Source organism: Tripterygium wilfordii, chromosome 4, assembly GCF_013401445.1.
Source record: "Tripterygium wilfordii isolate XIE 37 chromosome 4, ASM1340144v1, whole genome shotgun sequence".
Taxonomy (NCBI): domain Eukaryota; kingdom Viridiplantae; phylum Streptophyta; class Magnoliopsida; order Celastrales; family Celastraceae; genus Tripterygium; species Tripterygium wilfordii.
Genome location: NC_052235.1, coordinates 6228312 through 6250701, shown reverse-complemented (window position 1 = coordinate 6250701; position 22390 = coordinate 6228312). Strand labels below are relative to the sequence as shown.

The 22390-nt window shown below is 37.4% G+C and overlaps 4 protein-coding genes across 7 annotated transcripts; 3 read left to right on the top strand and 1 right to left on the bottom strand.

Annotated features, from left to right (window-relative positions):
* Positions 1-1728: 1728 nt before the first annotated feature.
* Positions 1729-4983, top strand: LOC119995808 (plant cysteine oxidase 2-like). Of its 4 annotated transcripts, none has more exons than XM_038842252.1 (6): positions 1729-1868; positions 2124-2417; positions 3274-3392; positions 3480-3636; positions 4199-4417; positions 4514-4983. In XM_038842252.1, exons 2-6 carry the CDS (start codon positions 2153-2155, stop codon positions 4636-4638), a joined length of 885 nt encoding a protein of 294 aa, XP_038698180.1. In that variant the 5' UTR covers positions 1729-1868; positions 2124-2152; the 3' UTR covers positions 4639-4983. The 4 variants fall into 4 exon arrangements, with proteins under 4 accessions (XP_038698180.1, XP_038698183.1, XP_038698182.1 ...); XM_038842255.1 differs by having other exon boundaries at positions 1736-1863; positions 2118-2417; XM_038842254.1 differs by lacking the exon at positions 1729-1868 and adding an exon at positions 1875-2013.
* Positions 4984-9070: 4087 nt separating this feature from the next.
* Positions 9071-11614, top strand: LOC119996262 (probable WRKY transcription factor 72). Its single transcript, XM_038842833.1, has 5 exons — positions 9071-9363; positions 9479-9544; positions 9664-10233; positions 10339-10452; positions 10566-11614. The coding sequence occupies exons 1-5, from the start codon at positions 9310-9312 to the stop codon at positions 11508-11510; spliced, it is 1749 nt and encodes a 582-aa protein (XP_038698761.1). The 5' UTR covers positions 9071-9309; the 3' UTR covers positions 11511-11614.
* Positions 11615-12369: 755 nt separating this feature from the next.
* On the top strand, positions 12370-16369 carry LOC119996345 (ubiquitin-conjugating enzyme E2 2-like). The gene is made up of 6 exons (XM_038842933.1): positions 12370-12629; positions 13433-13567; positions 13768-13793; positions 14560-14649; positions 14952-15040; positions 15918-16369. Exons 2-6 carry the CDS (start codon positions 13443-13445, stop codon positions 16044-16046), a joined length of 459 nt encoding a protein of 152 aa, XP_038698861.1. The 5' UTR covers positions 12370-12629; positions 13433-13442; the 3' UTR covers positions 16047-16369.
* Positions 16370-17330: 961 nt separating this feature from the next.
* LOC119996342 (polyvinylalcohol dehydrogenase-like) lies at positions 17331-21678 on the bottom strand. Its single transcript, XM_038842929.1, has 4 exons — positions 21266-21678; positions 20683-21164; positions 18584-19184; positions 17331-18271 (listed from the first exon to the last, which is right to left on the bottom strand). The coding sequence occupies exons 1-4, from the start codon at positions 21386-21388 to the stop codon at positions 17780-17782; spliced, it is 1698 nt and encodes a 565-aa protein (XP_038698857.1). The 5' UTR covers positions 21389-21678; the 3' UTR covers positions 17331-17779.
* Between the last annotated feature and the right edge of the window lie 712 nt (positions 21679-22390).

The following is a 22390-nucleotide window of genomic DNA, read 5'->3' as shown; positions in this document are numbered from 1 at the left end:
TTAAAAATATATTTATCATTTGATCGGTTTCACGAATCTAATGATATATTTTTTATTTCAAATAAAAATCAAATTTAATTTGAAAAATGTATTATATTGTTTTTAATTTATATTCAACGGTTCAGAATTGTAATGTACTTTTCATGTTAAATTTAATTTTTGTTTTGAACAAAAAATTATATGATTAGATTTGTAGAGGAGATCATAACATAGATATAATTTTTCAAATTTTTTTTATAAATCTTGAGTCCTATTATTGGACTAAGGGGGCTGCTGTAAAAAATTTACAGCTGCCCCCTCTCACCCTCCTTTTCGACCTATAAATTGGCAGAGACGTAGATCTCGTGATGTTCCAGCTCCACAGGGGCAATTCGTCGAACACCTGGCACGCAACACTTGATTGCAAATTGCATTTTTTTGTTTGGCATGATGGAGCAAATTAAGGATCCGCAATAACAACCATTTGATCCACGTACACTTACCGTTTTGGCCTCTACTTGTATATTGTGAACAACAAAATAAATAAATAAAAAGAAAGTTTTACGTTGTTATAAAGTTCGACAAGGATAAGTACGTATTTATAGCTAAAGTGCAGGTGTCAATAAAGATAAATAAATGTGTAAGAGATATACTTGTTCTGCAACACTTGACTCTACTTTCTCTGTTTCTCATGCATGCTGGTATCAACACCAACCCCGCTTTAATCATCTTTTAGTGGTATCTCTATTATATAGCCAGGTTGAATACAACGGTTCGCGTATTGACAATTGTGCCCTTCATGATGTCAATCAATATTACATTCGTTATTTAAGAACCAATTAAAAAAAATAAAGGGAGAATGTCAAACCGATACCCATTGTTGGCTCAAATACGTTGAAAAATATTGTCGGCTCTTAGACCATGAACTCGCACGTATTTATTCTTCATAGACCAGTGTCGTTGGTATTTATGTTTCAGAAAACACGTATGAAAAGAGTTGAGTTTTGTTTATAAATCATTTGAGTTGAGTTATGCCAGACCGATCTAAATTTCGATCTTGACACATGACAAGGAAAACTTATGCAAAAATAACATATCATGAACCTATAGGCTAACAATTTGATTTAGTAATGTAATAATGGACACCCACAATTTAGTTTAAAATGCACTTTGATCATTTTATGAAACCCTCTAAGTTAGATTATTTTATGATATGACATTTTTAAAGTAGCTTATTTGGGTATTGCCATATAGCATAATTGCACCTTAACACAATCATTATCAAATTTATTAGGTTTTTTTAACTAGGACCCAAAAACTAAGACGAGGCAGAGGTGAGTAAAAATGCAAAAGAGAATGGCAAAATGGATTAAAAATGAAGTTATTACAATTACATTGATCATTTCTAGGGTTCTTATGAAACAAGTATAACAGTAACATTAATGGAAAACCATGAAAATACAACATTTCAAAATTTCTGGCATAAACCGCAATTTAAGAAGTAAAAAACATCCTAATAGATTAAGTAGAAGAGTAAAGGGAAAAAAAAATTTAGATTTTGGGGTGCAAAGATGATATCAAGAAATAGAAATGTGAAAATTTTGAAATGGAGGGGCAAAATAGGGAAGAGAAGACAAAAATGAAGAGTCGGATAAAATAATAAAAACCCGCTGTTGGAACAGCCCATAGGAAATAGAAAGCATGGCCCCTGGTTTTGACTCTGAAGAAACCAAATGTATTTCCGTTCCATCAACCCTTGACAACCTTTTTATACCCCCAACCACCATCGCGGCAGAACTATTACAGAGATGCTTGTTTTCACATCTCTGTATTCCTTTTACCACTCTTTCTGTTCAAACAACCCCAATTCCTAAAGAGGAGTTTTTTAGGTACCGACATATATCTTTATTAGTAACTGTCCTTTGTCCATCATACCTTGTATGCTCTGTTTTCTGTAGTTATTTTTTCGTCAACCCAGTTGATATTTTTGTATGTTCTTCGATACCCATCTCGTATTTGAGTTGGTCTCCATAGGTAAAGGTGTAAAATTTTGTGGTTTTTGAGCTTTTGGTGCGTTACCCATCTTTTGTTGCATCTAGTTTTGGTGTTTGTTCTGATAACTTGTGGTTTCTGGAGTGTTTTAGGTTATTGGTTTGTGGAATTCAGAGGCTGAATGGGACTTGAGACGAAAAGTAATAAGAGGAACAAGGAGCATTGCCAATTGACTAAGGATAAAGAAACCAATCCGAATCCGCTCACCAACACTACTGCCACCATTTCTGCGAATAGCAGCCCGAGGAAGAGTCGGCGACGCAACCGTAGGCTGTCCATGACGCCTGTTCAAAGGCTGTTTGAGACGTGCAAGGGAGTGTTCTCCTCTGGTGGACCTGGCATTGTTCCTTCTCCAGAGAATATCGAAAAGCTACAGGCGGTTTTGGGTATGTTACTTAATATGTATGATTAATGCCAGCTTACCCAATTTGGGTGTTGATTTGTGTCTAGTGTTAAATTTTCGGTTTCTTATCTTTGTTGGGTAAAATTTGATAATTGAACTGCATTGAAGGGCTCTCTTATGGGGTTTGGGATCTCATTTTGATTGGAATGATAAAGGCAGTAAGCCCCAATGTTGGTCTCATTCAAAATTTGTGATTTGTTTATATGTTATGCTTTAGAAAACGAATATTGGATCTCATTGAAGGGTTCTGAGTCTGTGCTGTTGGATTCCATTAACAATTCAAGAAGGAGCAAGATTTGTTCAGCGGCTATGAACACATTTTTATACTTTCTATTTTTATCCTCGGGTTTTAGCGGATATTTCCGTGTCAAAATGCATCATTTGCTGGTGATTGGAGTTTATTTTTCATTACATATCATGTGGACATTGACCTGTTTCAGAAAGTTGATTGAAGATTTATTACGATTTGATTCTGCTTTGAGCAGCTCAATTAGAATGGTGTAGCTTCTTTGTATTGTTCTACCAGTTTTTCCCGCTTTTTATTTAAACGCGTTCATGGAAATCTTTCCGGTGCCGTTTCAAATGAAAATATCCTCTTCCCTCTTAGTATGGTCATAGGAATTTGTGGTATAGAAGTATATAACCATTTAAAGAAGTAATCAATTTAGGACATTTTTCCTAAATTTACAAGTATATGACAGATGGGCTAGAAGCCTGAATTCCTGAGCATATGTAATGTGTAGGCCGTTGCTTCTAGATTACTGACGTGAGCTACTGTCCTTTTTTCTAATTTCCTTTTCCTTTTTCTGGCACTTACGAATCTCCCTTATCTTGTGCAGATGACTTTAAGCCCGGAGATGTTGGGCTTGCTCCCAATATGCCATATTTTCGTTCAACCGTTGGCCGGCAAACCCCGGCAATTACTTACTTGCACCTGTATGAATGTGACCAATTTTCGGTATGCAACTGTCATTTAAGGAAAATCTTCATGAATTATGAAGCCAAATTCATATGCCATGTTTCTCTAATATTTCAATGTTTACAGATCGGAATCTTCTGTTTGCCGCCATCAGGTGTCCTTCCTCTCCATAATCACCCAGGAATGACGGTTTTCAGTAAGCTTCTGTTTGGGACGCTGCACAAAAAGTCTTATGATTGGGTGGCTGATGCCCCTTGTGCATCAGCTATTATGAATTCTGAAGGTATATATGCCGTGCTTGCATTTCTGTTGTGTGTTTCGTGTACGAAAATAAAATTGTGTTGGGAATGAGAATATGTGAGTAGCTCAGTCAGACTCCAAGAGAGGGAGATGTGAGTATTAATTTGCGGAAATGTTAAAATTTTCTTGTTTCATTTACAAGCAGCTTCTCGGAAAGCTGAAATGGATGTGCATTGGTTTCTGAAATTGATAAGTAGATGGGTACGGAAAATTTTGATAATTTTAGCATATTGTAGACTGAATAACACCCATGTAAAAGGACGCCGCACTAGTAGTTAGTAATTTTCATATGGCATATGGTGCTTGTTGATGCTTTTGTGAAATATGCCTCAACATTCAGCTCACTTCTGATTGCTAGTATTGGTACTCCACTTAATGTTAGACCTTGGAAAAGCATCCATCTCCAAGGGGAAAGTGATCAGATGATCATTCCCACCATCTAACTGCGTATCTTCTTCTAGCAAAGGCGTATAATTTTGTTTTTTCTTTTGGATCATGTACTTCGAAAATAAATTACCATTTCCATCATCTATTTCCTAATGCAGGAAAGCATCCTGATGTCCAGTTGGCTAAGATGAAGGTCGACTCTGACTTCACTGCTCCTTGCGACACGTCAATCCTTTATCCTTCTGATGGGGGCAACCTTCATTGCTTCACTGCAGTGACACAGTGCGCATTGCTTGATGTTCTTGGCCCTCCATACTCCACTCCAGATGGGCGCCACTGCATGTACTATTACGACTTCCCTTACACCCATTTCTCAGGTCTGGGTCACTATAGTTTCACAGTCATAGTAGGAATTGAAGCGTTGTTCCTTTACTCTGAAAAATCCTAAAATTTGACTCTGTTTGAAATATCAGTTGACGGCCTCTCAGTGCCGGAAGAGGAGAGGGAACGCTATGCGTGGCTTCAAGAGAGGGAGAAACCTGAGGATTTAGCTGTAGTTGGAGCACTGTACAGAGGACCACAAATTGTTGACAAATGAGCTCTACCATAACCATCTCCGCCATCCTCACCATACCATGCTTTTGGCGGCGCGCGATACAGTGGAAGCTTTTCTTTTTTTGTTTCATGTTTATGTTCACTCGTTCTTTCTTTCTTTCTTTCTTTGGGAACACAGGCATTTGGCGCCTTTATATATATAGTTTGTGTGTCTGTACATAGGAGGAAATAGAACCAAAGTGTTCTAGGAACATTGAAAAGGGGGGCTTCAATAGTTGAATGAGAAAGTGCTACAAAGTGCACCTTTTTTGGTCACATTCTCATCTACACTGTCTTCTGGGTTGGAATTTGGGGACAAGATGAAATGGGAAATGACGTCTTATTCCAAGTTTGTTGCTTGTTTGGGACATCAGTTCCAACATTTGAGGACAGATGTTGGGTGTTTAGGACGATAATTCTTGATGTGGACTTGTTTCGTGTCAACTTGGGCCCTGCAGCTTTCCATGTTAGAAACATAAACAGTGAGCATGAACTGCGAACAAGGCAACTAACTACCCACCACGTATCCCAATACACAAGAAACATCTGGTAAAGTACAAAAGACATTCAAAAAATCATGAACCAGAAATATGGAGCGCCTGCTGATACAATAGCCTCGCCGGAGACACTGAAAGAGACGAGACCATGATTCGCAGAAGAAATGAAGACCAAATAGAAACCTCATCCATGTTGGTGAGGAGAAAAATCCTGAACCAAAGAATCTCTTAGGAAAGGAGGAGGATCAGTGACCCAAAATGAAGGAGATGCACACTAGAGAGCCTCCTTCGCAAGAAGATGAAGAGTCTCCTCAATAACATTTCGCCAGCTAGATGAAGGTTTATGATTCACGTGATCAAAAGGTATTGACGGATATATGAATATGCACATAAAATTCGTAGCAGTCTTACGGATCTCAGTATTTTTTGTATCAGTTATCTCAAATATTAAGATAGACACACAAGAATTAATGAATACTCTTTGAATCAAGTGTGAAAACATTTTTTGCCAACCACTTGAGTATGTATCCTGCAACTCTGACCCTAATTATGTATCAATATACATCTACGTAATGCATGCATAAGCAATCTCACCGTGAATCTAATAACAATTCAATTGTATTTGACTATACACAATCAATACAAAATTTATTACACAAATATCATTCTCTAATTTAAGGACGAGATGACTAATTAGTTTTACTTTTAATAGAGTAACCTAGCTAATGTGCTAAATTAAGTACAATAATTTCATAATTGTCAATTAGTCAGCTAATCTATAAAGAGCTCAAAGATGGGATTCAAAATTCTATGATATTTATTCATATGTATTGGAAATATATCAATTATCTCTTAAAATATCAATATTCCCACTAAATTGTAGGATAAAAGTCCCTCATTGGATTTGAACAGATCACTTATGTCTTACCACGGCGTTACTCTATCCCTGAGCTATTACGCACTCTTTCAAGAGTAGTTATTTTTAACTTCTAAGTAAACCTCTTAGTTGTCTCTGTACCCTTATCTCATTTATTATTCAGCGGTCATTTAGGAACCTTAAATGATGATTCAGACTATTTCTCTTTGGATGATAAAATTTTTCTCCCGTCGTCTTATTGGTCGACCTTGATTTATATTATTTTGAAGTCATATCTAGTATTTGAAATTTAGCTCAATTTGGATTTTGGTATCACTCTCACGGCCCACACCCAAACAAGGCTATTCTAAATCATTGACCTATTTTCCTGAAGCAATCACAACTTGGCCATAAAAGTCTCACACTGCTAGCTTGGAAACAAAGACTTAAAATTTGTCTGGTCTTCACAAAACCCCATTTGTGGGGGCCACAAAAATGGTCATTGTTTTCTCTCTCTCTCTAGTATTAGGTATAACTAGGCCTAGTTATTATTCAAGTGGGTCAGTCAAGCAATTGAGCACAAGTCTTGGGGGGTGAGTGGTCAATGTCTTTCATATGAAATGACTTGTCGACTCTCCAAGGTTGCGGCTGCAAATTAATCAATCATTCAATTAAGGTTTTACCATTGACCATCTTTAAACTTCATTGAAGGTGGAGGACTACCAAATTGGCAAATCTTAATTATATATATATTTTTTCATCTTTTAATTAATTAATTACATGTTCTATAATCTGTATAATGTGTTGTTAACCTTTGTATCCCCATATCGATGAAGTATAAGCCACAAATATAGTTTGTAAGTAAATATTCAGTCCTCTCAACCAAGATAACTCTTTTAAGGATAAAATCGTGTGGATCTTAAACTTAGAGCGGAGGATACCCCTTTGAGTTATAAAGATTGGATTTAAGAGTAATTAAAACAATTACTCTCTTCAAAATATTAACCAGTCAAATTTAACATCTCTTATATAAATTTCAAGTGTTATAAGGTTATCAGATACTTTTATATTAGGAATTCTATAATATATATATATATATATAATAATTTAGGGGTTTAGTTATTGATATATGAGTTTGGGGTATCTATAGTGTCACGTCAGTCGGTGATGCTTGAAACTATAGGGTAATCCCACTGCAGGTACCCAGATTTGACTGAGATACCAAATATAATTATCCTGACTTATTATAACAAGATCATCAAATGTCATGCATGATTTTATTTAATTTAAAAACTCAATTAGTTTGTTAAATTGATAAGTTAATCTATTGTTAATTAGAGTCTTAGTTTAAGAATCATGTTGACGCCATGGTCATTTTTTATAATCCAACAGTCATAGATTTATAGATTAATCAACTTTATTAACATCTCATATGGATATGATGTCATGTAAGTTAAGGGCAGATCGATCGAGACCAATTATATTATTATCATTGCAGGTCGTACAACTCCAATCCCAAGATAAGTATTTTGGGACTGCAAATTAAAAGTTGAACTTAATTAATTAAACGTCAAAACTAAAGAAATAAACCATTGATTAATGATCATTACATAAGCCTGAGCACAAAAGTCAATAGTGTGTATTACCAGTCACCAAAAAGAAAACTATTCTAGGGTTTGAAACTTTGAATGCGATGGCATATGTTAATTAACAGAGTTTCAAAGAAGTTCTTTTATAATTAAGCCACTAATTATTTTAATTTGAAGGATGAGGTATTAATGTTAAAAAGGGAAATTAAGTGCATATATATATGTATATGTATATATTTTCACGATTTATAGTCTCATGTCGGATTGACATAACCCAATTGATTGGTATGTAATCAAAGATTCAAAGGTCCAACTCATCTCACATAATAGACGCGTTTTTTGGGCCTAACACTTGCACAGAATACTAAACCCATCAACTTGTCCTCTCTAGCTATACGATTGTCTACATTGACAAGTAGCCCCTAGAGTATGTATACATATATAAAATACTGTATTTTACATAGCATACTTCCTACATGATACAATACTTAACAAACAACGAAGGTCAATGAACAATAAATTAACTGGGCGTGTTGACCGGAAAACAATGACAACCAATCAACGCTAGCTAAGTCACTATTGTGGGAGTTTGGCAGTGCGTTTGCACTGCGTTCAGTTGCACCACACCTCACAACGCCACAGTTTTTTGTAACACGCCAAACAGCTTTTGCGTTCCAACTCATCTCACAACACCACAGCTTTTTACCTCACAGCACCTCACCACACCTCACAGCACTCCCAAACGCTTACAATATATGTTGAATTGTCTTACGTAATCAAATTAGGTCAATTATTTTATTTTAGATTAATGTACAATGCAAACATTAAGTGATTTTATATTAATATTATTAGTCATCTAATATAACCGTAATTTAGATACGCCAAATGCACATCACAGCACCGCACCACACCACAGTTTTAAAAGTGATGCGCCAAACAATTTTTTACGTTCCAACTCACCTCACAGCACCACAGTTTTATAACTCACAGCACCGCACAACACCTCACAGCAGTTGACAGCACTCCCAAACAGGCCCATTATAATTTATAACCAGCGTGGTTTTGGGTGTGTGAGGGGGACTCATTTTGAAGTCTTGTATGTGTGTTTGAAAATGATAAACATACCAGTATTTTGGTATCTCAATTATCACAGCTATTACGATGTTGGACGCACTGGATTCAAGTGAATTTGTACGCTATATATGTCTCACGTGATGCACATAAAAATGATAAAATTTCATGCGTGCAACTCAATAATGTGTGCTGGCCGTCTTCCTTACTTTACAAGCAGCAGTGGCATTGACTCTTAAGCCCCTCCATATGTGGTAGACATTTTGTAGGAAACTTCAAAACTATTATAATACTTACTATACTACACATTGCTATATAGTATATACAATATAAATACACACACTGGCATGCCTGCGCCCGTGAATTCAGCAATCTCTCTCTCTCTCTCTCTCTCATGTGAAGCGTTGAAGTTGAATTCTTGTAGTATTTGTTTAATTATTTCATACGACTGAGTGTTTTGGGGTGTTGACAATTGTGTTTATTGTGTTTGTTTGAGATGAGCACTGGCATACATAGTGGCGTATGCCATTTTTGGTTTGTTTATTTTCAACTCTCAAGTCTTCTATATATGTACACATGTATAGAAGTTGAAAGAGCCAAATTGAGAGAATTATCTTCTCAGCAACCAAACAAGCCTTAGATCTTTTATTGTGCACCAAAATATGGAAGAGAAGGGTGTTGACTCGATTCCCCATGAAGCTCAAGAGGATAGGAAGGTATATCTCTATATCCTTATGGTTGTTGTGTGTATATATGACTGGATCTTTCATGGTTGATTGTGTAGAATTATATGTATGTTCACATGGTTGTTTTCTTCTTTTTAATTCTAAGGTTATTGGTGTAAGAGAAGAATCACATGAGCAACTCAAAGTGAAGCCAGATTCTCCAACCAAAGAGGTATATATGTATATAACAATATATATGAGTCATGAATCTATTGCTTAGATTGATAAATCTAGCATATATATATATATTTCAAAGTCAACTCAATTTTCATCATGTTGATATGAATATAGGGGAATGGGAAGCTTGAATCTGCCAAAGCTGAAAAGGTTGAGGTAATAGAGGAGAATGCAAGATTGAAGATGATGTTGGATCGGATCGAGAAAGATTATCATTCTCTCCAGCTCCAATTCTTTGACATCCTTAAACAAGATCATCAACTTCCCCAAAAATCTGCTCCTCATGATGATGATGATGATGGCAAGGAACCTGATCAACTTGTCTCACTTTGCCTTGGAAGAAGATCAAGTCCAAGTAGTGATGAATCAAGAAAAGATGACAAGCAATCCACCAACTCCAGAAAAGCTAGAGATCAAGATGATCAAGACTGGAAGTCCAGTCTAACACTTGGGTTGGACTCCAAATTATCAACTGAAACTGTTACAAATGATCATAATCCAAGTTCAGAGAATAGTGTAGAAGAGCTCAATAACAAGGAAGAGGAAGCAGCAGGAGAGACCTGGCCACCAAGAAAGATTCAGAGAACAATGAGTAATAATGGAGATGATGATGTAAATGTTGCTAAACAAAGTCATGTTAAGAGAGCCAGAGTTTGTGTCAGAGCCAGATGCGATACTCCCACGGTTAGTGATCATATATTGGTTTTTTTTGTCAATGTTTACTTAATCTGAAAGGCAATTGAGTCTCTTAATTTATATATTGTCTTTGATATATATATATATATACAGATGCAAGATGGATGCCAATGGAGGAAATATGGTCAGAAGATTGCAAAAGGGAATCCGTGCCCGCGAGCATACTTTCGTTGCACTGTTGCACCAGCATGTCCTGTAAGAAAACAGGTAAGATTCTGCTGTTTATGAAAACATGTAACTAGGTGTTCTATTGGTGTCGGTGTGCGTGGCTCGGAGGATGAAAAAATTGTCTGAAATTTATGTCTCTGAGATGGTTTCAGGTGCAAAGATGTCTTGAGGACATGTCAATCTTGATCACAACCTATGAAGGAACACACAACCATCCTCTGTCAGTTACAGCTACAGCAATGGCTTCCACAACCTCTGCTGCTGCTTCCATGCTATTATCTGGTTCCTCAACCTCACAATCAGGACTAACTTCCACAACCACCACAAGTGATCATCAACTCCATGGATCATCAAATCTCTACGGATCATCATCAAACTTCAGTATCTATGATAATTCAAGACCAAAACATCTCTATTTCCCCAACACTACTACTTCCTCCTCTGCTTTGTTCCCAACAATCACTTTAGACCTCACAACCCCTTCTCCATCCTCTTCTTCTTCTACACATGTTAACAACAAGTTCTCTTCAATCTTCCATTCAAGCTCAAGATTTCCTACTTCAAGTGTCAGTTTTTCTTCAGGTGATCAATCCAACAGTAGCTTATCTACAATTTGGGGCAATAATGGGTACCATTCCTTCAACAGCAATCTACCTTATAATAATCAAACTCACGTTGGATCATTGAGTCTGGGGAAGCAATCCCAAGAACATGTGTATCCAACTTTCATGGACAAGACCCAGCAAGCTGGTACTACTTCTCAACAGGCTTTGGCAGAGACATTAACCAAAGCAATAACATCTGGTCCGAGTTTTCGATCAGTAGTAGCGACAGCGATTTCGTCGCTAGTTGGTGCAAATCAAGGTAATCAAGGCCAAAGAGAAGCAATTGTGCAGAACTTGTTGCAGACTCTTGCTTCAAACACATTGTCAAGCCAGGATGAGAAAGGGTGTGCTTCGAGCTACTTCAATGGGTTCTCGACAACATCTTCGAATTCTCAAACAAGATCAAGTTTGATTGAAGCTGCATTGCCTCTTTCAATTGTGAACAGTAGTACTTCTATTCCACCTTCTAATAACAAGGAACAGAACAGTTGATTAGTGTTGTAAACATATGATCACTTTGGACACTGTTTTTCGTTTGATAATTAGTAATGCAAGTGTATAATCACAAATCGTCAAGAAAAGAATAATTTCTGTAAGGAATTTATACTAGATGTTCCTTGATGAATATGTGCTGTATGTATAAATTATTTTCTATGATTACTCTGTTTACATTTCCAGGAATCAATTACATTACACCAGATTTGTTTACCATAACAAGGCATTAAGGAGATTTGTTATCCTTCCATTATTTGATTTTCAAAATGTATGTCAAGATCTTACCTTCCCAACAATTTGGGCTGTTGTCCAGTTTTGTTGTCAGACAGCGCGACCATTTGAAGCACAGTGGAAGTTTCTGTATTGTTTTCTCGTCTTGGATGAGAATTCGCACTTTTTTCCCCTAGACTTCAGTTCTTCCCGCGGACATTCAAGTTTCGACAACGTTTTGGATGATTTCAGGGATTTCGACAGAACCCATCTCGGGATTTTGGTACCGGAATGGCACAGACAGACTACCGTGAAACAGGGACGATGTTGTTGCTCAAAGTAGGTGTTCGGGTGGACTCCGGGCAAGGTCGATTCGGGTTTAGCCCAGTAATCCTTTAACAAGCCGAAGCTCAAGATCAGGCCCAAGCCAAAGTCCAAGTCCAAGTCCACCAATAACAATACCAAGCCCACGACCGATTCCAAGTCCAAGCTTGATTAATATCTAAGCGTAGCCTTATAGAGGACACGTCACCTCAAATAGGCCTTTCTGGGCGTATAATTCACGCTACGCTAACAACAAAAAAGAATAATTAATAAATCCCATTTAGAGATGCTTGGATGAGGGGTTGGGAGGAGTTTAGGGATGGTTTAGGGTTTAGAGGGTTGGCTTTATGGGTTTAAATATTTGTTTGGGAGGAGGTTCAAGGATTCGCTAACTCCACCATTGGGCTTGCCAAACAGGGATTCCCAAGTCCCAACCCCCTTAAGCTGGCCGTTAGGCCCGTTACACACAATTGGAGTCTACAAACACAGGTGACAGTCCCTTCTCTCCCTCGCGAAGACGCCCGCAGGTGTTCCATTCTCGGTCAAACCCTAGCTCCACTCGCCGCCCGCGTTTCCTTTCAGGTAACACCGATAATAGCTCTGAGCTTTACGTGGTGTACGTGCTGGTGCATCTTTGTTTGTATCTCAATTTTTGCGATCATCTTGTTTGATTGGATTGCAATTGGGATTTTAATGCGGAGAGGTTTTAATTGTTAGCTGTAGCTGTTCTATTCAAAGAGTTTGTGATGTTGCATGTTTTAGGTCGGGAAGATGATTGCTGTTTGGTTGGTTCTGTGTGGTCAGTTTGGATTCTTAGATAGTGAAGGAATTGATGAGAAATTTTGGATATGCGAGGTTTGATTATGTGTAACTAGTGGAAACAGATGCTTTAGGGATCAGAATTCCTATTTCCCAGATTAGATTTTCATAATCCGAGGCTTTATCCCTTAAGTTTGGGGTTGGCTATTGTCATATTGGAAAATCGAGTCAGGATGTGCATCTAATTCAATCGTTTGTTTGTTCCCTTGTCTGCCTTTTGTATGTTCAGTTTTAGTCCTACTTAATTTATTCTAAGGCTTGCCCTCATATCTTGAGTTTTGAATTAACTCTTAATATTGTTTCATCTATTAGAACTATATTATCCACAAACGACATGTACCAAGATACTTCACATTGTATATTTCATGTGTGTTCATCCATCACTATAACAAATAGGAACGGGCTTAGTGTCGACCCTAGTGCCTCACCTAGACTATTACTGGTTTTTTAGTATTTATTTCATTTAGCTAGTGTTTTGTTGATTTAGTTGATTAAGGATTTGGAATAATGGATTTTTTAGTTGTAATTCGAAATTGTTATGGTTTCTCTCTGTGTTGAATGTGTAGGCGGGGGAGGATGTCAACTCCAGCTAAGAAAAGACTGATGAGGGATTTCAAAAGGTTGCAGCAGGATCCTCCTGCTGGCATCAGTGGGGCACCCCACGACAACAATATAATGCTCTGGAATGCTGTTATATTTGGGTGTGCTTCTATGACCTATATCTATCTTTTACTACATATAATTAGGATTAAAATAGATAATGACTGATTGTTTTCCATATCTGTGTTTTTTGACTGTTTCATGATGTTATGGTACTTTTCCATGCATTTATATGTTCCACGCAACTTTGGCTGACTTTATATTTTTCTCTTTATTTTTTATTTCTTGGTTATGGATGCAGCCCTGATGACACTCCTTGGGATGGAGGTGAGCCAATAATTGCAGTTATGATCTTGATTAGAGAGAGGATTAAGTTTTTGATACGTGCTTAAGTGCTGGCATTAACTTTTTGATCTTGTTCCTTGTATTTAGCTTTCCAAACATTGCCTTTTGTATCGTCTTTAGTCTTTGCTCCATGACTATAATTTGACAATGGCAACATAGAGTTGATTTGTCACGTTCAAATGGAATAGCCTATGATGAATGTCTTATATCTGGGATTTTGGTTGGATGCTTTGTTATCACTATCATACAATTACTTGTAATGAACTTAATTGAATCAGATCTTATCTTATGTTCTGTCATTGGCATTGGCGTTTTGAGATGAAATCATGTAATATTAATTTCAAGAGTAGCATTTACTTGCTTATATTATAGTTATCCTTTTGATTTACTTATTAAATATTTATTTATAGTGTGTCGCAGTTATGCTGTTTAACTGTAAAAGTAAACGCTAGATGTAAGCATATAGCTAGTTCCATGAAGATATTTCAAGAAAGTCATCACAGTTGATCAAATGTCATGTTATTTCAAGCTTCCTTTATGTATTGGAATGCATTGTAGTTGCACTCTTAACAATATGTATAGTTCCTCAAAAAAAAAAAAATGTATAGGATGTTTTCGGTAGTAATTTGATGTGGTGTCTGATATGGATTTGAAATCAGTTTTATGTAGTCCTAGGCTCCTAGCATCATAGCTCGTAGCCTAATCTGTTGTTTACTTCTAATTTTTTTTATTCTTTTGAACTTTTCAGGAACGTTTAAGTTGACTCTTCAGTTCTCGGAGGATTACCCAAACAAGCCACCAACTGTGCGATTTGTTTCTCGAATGTTCCACCCAAACAGTACGTTGGGCTAATGTTTTTTTTTTGGTAGTTTTAGACTTTTGATCTTCTCCTGGCTGGGTGAATTGTTTGTTGATTATTTTGACTTATCCACCCTCATGTTTTTTTCTCTTTTGATGTTTCCTGGAAGTCATGAATATGTCCTGTTATTGACATGTTTTTATCTATTTGTCTTGGTGTCATATGTGGGAACAGTAATTACATTATGTCTCTTGAATTTGCGTCCCTGTTTTCAAGACATCCTTTTTTTAGTCAATATTATCTCTTTGTGGCATTTTACATGTTTGTTTTTCGCTTGCCAGTCTATGCAGATGGAAGTATCTGTTTGGATATTTTACAGAACCAGTGGAGTCCAATTTATGATGTTGCTGCCATTCTTACTTCAGTTCAGGTATGATAGTGTTCGATCCATTGTTAGATCATTTCTAAATTCTAAATTGAATGAAAAGCATACAAAAAAAATCCTCTCTATCTCTGTCGTGCACACACATTTTGGGTGAAAAAATGAGATGAGGGGATGAGGGGATTGTAGGGGGACCTCTTTGTTGGGATGATGGGCTGGGTTTGAGGATAGTGTGTCTACCCATTTCCTATGATACTAATTCTCTGTCCAATATGGTGTTTTTGTATGATTACAGCCACTTTTAAGACATTGCTTTTTTTGATTTGTTGAACAAATGGTTATACAAGTTGTTGCACATAATGTTGTTGTGATCATAATTCTATCAATGTCAAATAAACATGTTGTAATCCATCCTTCAATTAAGGAATTCATAATTGTTATTTGCATAATTATTTTGGATGATGAATGATATGATTTCATAAGTAGATCTAAACCCAATCTTAGGTGGTGTGGTGTTAAATTCTCCATTCTGAGATTGCTTATTCTGTAGCTTCTGGTTCTCAGTGCCTTCGTATTGTCCTTTTGCCCCCTCTCTATAGCATAGAAGATATGATTATTTCCTGAAAAAATTCTAGTATTCTCTTGGTCTTGGCTGATCTTCTGGATTTCATTCATGTAAAGAGCAATCAAGCATTTGGATGTAGAAAATAAAACTATCATGTCCATCTAACGTTATCTGACTTTATTTTATGTGGCAGTATGCATGAGATAGATAGAGAAAATATTTTAAGGGGCTGCATTTTAGTTAAACATGGTTTGGTTGCATGATAGATTGGCAGGGACAAAAACATAGACTCATGCGTGTATATTTGATGTCAAACAATTTTTATACCAATACAAAGCCCTTATTTCTCTATATTTGCAGTCACTTCTATGTGACCCAAACCCGAACTCGCCAGCTAATTCAGAGGCAGCAAGGATGTTTGGTGAGAACAAGAGGGAGTACAACAGGAAAGTGCGTGAAGTTGTTGAGCTGAGCTGGACAGCTGACTGACTATCTCTTCCTTTCTAGTATGATTGGAGGAGGTTAAAAGTATGTTGGTTGGGGTTTGCTCCTTCTCCTGGTCGGGTTGTCTGTGTATCCTCGACAGTTCTTTGGCATTTGTGATCTCGTTGGGTTGTCTGCGTTGCCCTTTTGATAGTTCTTTGGCACTTGTGATCTCATTGTAACTTGAGATCATTTCATGTGCTTGGCTGGGATGTCGAATGTGACTATAAATGTATATAAAGTATTGAGCTAAATACTTCTGGAAAACTTTGTACCAGTGAATTTATTACTTCTATTGGCAATGAAAGGTTGGACTTCTGCTTTATTTATTCGGCTAAGCAATGACGAGATGATGAAATTCCTATGTTTGGATTGCTGAGGCTATTACTTTGTCTATCCTGCAGACATTATGTTCGAATTCTTTCCTTGATTTTGCCGAAGTCAGATGTTACTGCAATCTTCTCTGGTCCTGTTCGTCTCTTCAGGTTTGAATGCAAAAACGTTTTAGCAGAATCTAATTCTTAGCAGGTATGGATGGAGGAAAAAGAGGAACACTTGATCAGTTTCACGAGTTAAGACTTAAGGACTGTCAAAGCATCAAGGGTATAACGATGGAGTACGTTCAGTCATTTTATAAATAGAAATTTTTTCACTAATTGGAGGTGAGTTTTATGATCAGTTCACTAAATCAAGAAAATATTGCTTAAAACCTACAATTTAATCGAGAAATCAGATTATTGCAAAGCCGCTTATACGCGTGGTGTTTTGCCCTAACACGAAGCAGGCGCTGAAAGGAATCCAACATCTGCATCGCATCAAGCATTCTCTGCAATGGGGTGGTTAGTCGACAAAATTAATCACAGAACGGAGCTGGAATCCAATGTCCGTTTAAGATGTCGTTTTATGAATCTGGTTGCATTATTGGCTATGATTAACGACATCGTCTACCAATGGTCTTAGTAGGCTCAATTTCATGCAAATGGCAGAGGAAGCAAGTCTGACGGATCTTTATCTTCTATCGGAGGCATTAATGGTAAGAACTTCGAAAGGAAATACAATTTTAACTTATTTTCTGTGGATGTGAGAGAGACCAACACGGTTTTAAATTGAAATAAATATATACTATGGCAATCATGATAATCACCTAAAATAAGTTTTTCAGTTTCTATGTTTGCTTCAAGTTTTCCACTTTGAAGTTAACTCTGCTTGATTTTCTATTCAATATTTCCAAATGGATGTTTTTTAACAAGGCGCGTTTCTGAATGATTTTTCTGTGGTATTTCAGAGAAGGTGATGCGCCTGAAATGAAGGTCAATTTGTTGCAGAGCATTTCCTTGAACTAGAGAGGTACCTTGACATTTGTTGCCATATTATGTGTTCGCAGCTTCTTGTTTTGACTGGGTGCTTAGTGAAACATCAGACTGCATCATTTGTAGTGGATAGTACTGCCTTAGAAGAATATTGAACCTATGAATACTCCACTCAGAGTACATTTTGAAAGCAGGGAGTTTTCATGGATGAAATATTGAGCATGGCAATTAAATTTGTCTAGGGGAGCATAACTTGATGCTGACTTAGAACTGAACTGATAGTAATGCTTAATGAAACATCAGACTTTTTATATTCAGATGTAGAAATTGATAATTCATTATATGGTAATTCATAGGAAGCAGTAGCATACTTTTATTTGGATAGGAACAAGATAAAACCCTTGCGATTGCCTTTTTCGCTGCCCTATTTCAATCTTTCCGTTCCTTGAAACGATTGTCCATGATGCAGTAAGCAAAGACTGAGGTCCCCGATGTAAAATTTGGATTAACATAACCAACATGAACCTTATAGCCACTACCCGCATAGATGCAGCCATTGCTCACTGAAACACCACCATACATAGTGGATCCAGTGTCCTGTGACCATAGAATTTTTCCAGTCTTGGCATTCATTGCATATATGGGTCCTTCTCTATATGTTGATCCTGCGAAAACAACGCCATTGGCCACAGTAACAGGGCCAGGAGAAGTGGCAGTGAGATTGCTAGGATTAGCCGTGGACCATAAGATATTGCCATTACGAGCATCCATTGCTACCCATCCACCTGCAATTGTTGTGTTATTGGATGGTTTGAGTGTGAAGTTCTTGTGCTGGCTGTTGGCAATGTTGGTGTACACCCTCTTTTCGTCTGTGGCTGCTCCCCACATACCTCCACCACCAAGGCCACCTGGTCCAGCCTCCTGCAGTCAAAAATACTTTAGTTCGCCAATTGGAGCAAGAAATAAGATCGCTGATGCTTCTAAAACAACCAGATCACTTGCATTTTTCATTAAACTGTCAACATCATTAAGATTTCAGAACATTTTTGACATGGAAAGATTATGACGGTAAATTTACTGTCAAAATTTGAAAGTATTTGTTTTTTTTCATGTTATTATCTCGGTAGATCTGTTTCAAGTAGGTAATTTCTTCAAATTCACTCAGCCTGGTGAACCTTAGGGAAACCATGAAATAACACATTACTTTGAGAAGAATCAAAGTATCAAACTTACCATAGACCAGAGAAGACTGCCATTGTCACGATCCAAAGCCCATGCATACCCACTTTTTTGGACAGCGACGACAATATCATGCTTAGTTCTGTTGAGTTGCATACTTAACATCATTGGGGCCTCCCCAAAATCAGCATCCGGGCTTGGTCCAGGTGGACAGGCTGGGTCCAAATGCCGGTTGCATGCTCCAAACCATAAGTCATAACCTCCAAGCTGCTTGTACCACTGGATTTTGCCAGAGTCCAAATCAAGTGCTATTATTGAATTTGAGTGGTTATCAGGCTCAATGCACTTGTATGGGCTGGTGGGTACTGTTAGATTGTTTTCCCTTTCTTGGCATTGGCGTACCCAAAGTGGAGCTGAATATAAGTTTGCTGTTGCAATATAGACATGATTCCTGATAGGGTCAATAGATGGGCTGCTACCCCATATAGCAGCTCCTGCATACTCTCCCATCTTGCCTAGGTTGTCAGGCAACATGTAGATTTGCCAAAGGATGGCACCAGTTCTGGCGTCTAGTTTGGCAAAGCTTCCACGGAAGGTACAACATAGGTCCACAGTGAGGCCTTCTTCAAGTGAAGATGTTCCAACATAGAAACCCCTACAATGCATGAATATAGACAAAGAAGAATGATATATAATTGAGTTGCAGTTAGAATTACAAAGTTCATATCTGCATATGACATGTCATAAGGAACAGAGGTATGGCATAGCTTTTTGACTAGGGGACTTTATTTTTGTTTCATTTAGTATTGTAGATAAGGAAATATTGCCGTGGTGACAGTTTTGCTGTTGTTTTGGTTCACGCTATTGTGATGATAATAATACTAGCATGTAAATTTTGAGGAGGACGGAGTGCATAAGCTATCTATTGGATCGGAAATTTCAGTTGCATTTGGTTTTGTGAAATAATTTAGGGTTTAAGGGTTAGGATTTAGGTTTAGGGTACCCTAAACCTCTCTTTGAATGCTTTCATAAAAAAATAATTTTAGAAACAATAGATCAATGAGGTTTGGCTAAATCATTTTCATTTCAGTGAATAATGACATTAGAACATAGCTATAATTTTCTAAAACCAACTGCACCTTTGTATTTCATATGCAGCATAATAGCTTATTGAACCTTTTCATTCACATCCTGAAAGTCAGGTGTACAAGGTAGGGAAAGAGAACATTTAGATATAGCTCATATGCAGTCTTTGGTTTATTATTCCATCATTAGAGTTGTCTCTTGTTAGCCATGAATGACACAATGAAAATGGAATCAAATGGCAAGCTCAATGTGTAAGACAAGACTCCAAATTAAATAATTAGTGTTTATCAATAATTTATTGAAGCACAGGAAGACAAGTTGCTGAGGCTTGGAATCTTGTATCGGCACGAATTAAGGGGGGTCAAGTTACAACTTGTTATATTTAAATCAAGTTAGCAATTAAAAATACTTACATTTGGATCTAGACAGCCATGAATTCACATGCTTTTACTTGAAAGAAAAACAAATCTTGCTGACAATAACGTCATTGGGTTAAATGATTAATATTGTCAGACACCTGAAACCTTATCTGAAAGGTCAGACTGGGTCATCAATCTCCATGACCGGCCACCACAGTCAGTTCAGGAAACTGAGTGATGACCAAACGTTTAATTGCTTGTTTGAAGCTTCTTAATTGTAGAAAGTTATTTTTTAAGCTCAATTATACACTGGGATGTACTCGAAACTTCTAAGAATCGATTATCTGGGATGTTTAATAGCCAGTAACCAGGATTTATATAACGTGTTTCATCAGTACACTTGACAAAGACTCAAAACTACTCTTCACTTCCAACTTGGTTTTTGTTAGCTGAAATTTATTTCTGTTAGCATGTGTTCACATATTATGTGGGGTAAGGTATGCATACATCTTGTATGTCCCCGACCCCCGTCAATTGTAGGAGCCTGGTGCTCGGATGTTATTTACCTTCACCTAGCATATGTTTTACAATGACTCTTATAACTTTTGATCATATAAATATGATTAGGTTCTGATTGTCAGCAAGGGAAAGCCTTTATGAAAGTATGGACTGAGATAAAAGAGAGGGAATTGCTTGAGAATGACTAACCCCTTGTAATAAGTTCCAGACATGGTGATGAAGCTTCTGGCATGGTTATCTAGCTTGGTAGACCACACGAGCTTCCCATTCGATCTTTTGACAGCAATGACAACGCAAGGCCCATAGAGTCCGAAAATGAGCAGGTCACCTGCTATTGCAGGCGTGGTTCTTGAGACTGTTGAGTTGACATTGAGAACAAAACCAGTGTTGTTGAACCCAGTTAGGTTTTGAAGGTTCTTTTTCCAAACAAGAGATCCATCTGATGCTTTGACAGCATAGAGGTAACCATTCCAGCTTGGGAAATAAACTGTGCCATCAGCAATTGCTGGTGTTACACTTACGTCACTCCCTGCATAGTATTTCCACTTCAGGCGAAGCTTGGAGACCGTTTCAGGGCTGATTATGGTCTCTTTGTTGGCATACCTCCGGTTATACACGTCCCCACCATGATTTAACCAGTTTTGCGCAGCCTTGCTTCGTTTTCCATATGACTGCAATTGATTATTATTTGCAAACCCATATCAATAAGTTAGTTTGAGTTGTTTGTCTACGTGTGTGTTGGTGAGAGAGAGAGGGAGGGAAAGAGATTTACGTCTGAATCTGCAGTTGTGGTCAAGGTGGAGAGTAGACAACAGAAGCACAGAAAGCGGGCAAAAATATTGGTATAGTAAGTGAAAAGTTCCATAGTAGATGGAGGTTTGGAAGTTCTTCTCATAATGTCTTGAGTATTTATTTATATCAGAATAGAATGCCTACAGGTGAAAAGAATGTTTATCCCATATTGCCCTTGTCGAAGAGCGTAGGCCAAGACAACAATCCCAGCTGGAAGGTCCCATTGGTAATTTGGGCAAGTGGTTGGCTTGAATTTATTGGTATATTGTTTACTACTGAGCTCTATGCCAAAATCGTAGTCAGCCTAAAGTGTTTGTTTGTAATTAGCCTTGTTAGATCACACATTTCCATGGGGATATTTGATTCTTTCATGATCATATTGTGTTAATAGTTTTATTTAAATGATTCAGCCTTTTTGAATGCAGGCTGAGAGCTTTACAAAGGATGACCCTGCAGCTGCTACATTATTTAACTAGTCTACAAACAATAATAAGGTATGTATTCAGGTGTCAAATTTAAGTTTATTAAGACAAGATAAATTAAAAAACTTACATGTGAGTTGTGACTAACCTGTTGTGATAAGTTCCAGACATTGTGATGACTGGTAATGGATGCTTGTCATGTTGAGTTGCCTGCATATATGTTCCCATTCCAACTTGGAAAATAAATTACAGCATTGAAGATTTCTGGTGTCGCACTTATATCTCTGCCTGCATAAAATTCCCACTTCAATTTTAGCTTGGAAGCTGTTGTAGGGCTTACCTTCGTTTCCTTGTCAGCATATCTTCTATTGCACAGGTCTCCACCATGATTTAGCCAGTTTTGTGTAGCAGTCACATCTGGGTGTGGATATGTAGTCATTGGGATGGCAAGGAGAGGATGACAAATGAATAGAAAGATTACAATAATAATATGGTAGCCATGGGAATGGAAGTTCTAGCTAGTGTTGGTTTAAAGTAACAGAAAATACACTCAAGGGTTCCCTGATGCAGTGAATCACCCCAACTTCCCTTCACAGATAGTGAGACCTGGACAGACTTACAAGCTTCATATGCTGTTCAAGTTTTCAACTCATCAGGCCACTATTTTCAGGTGGAATATTTGT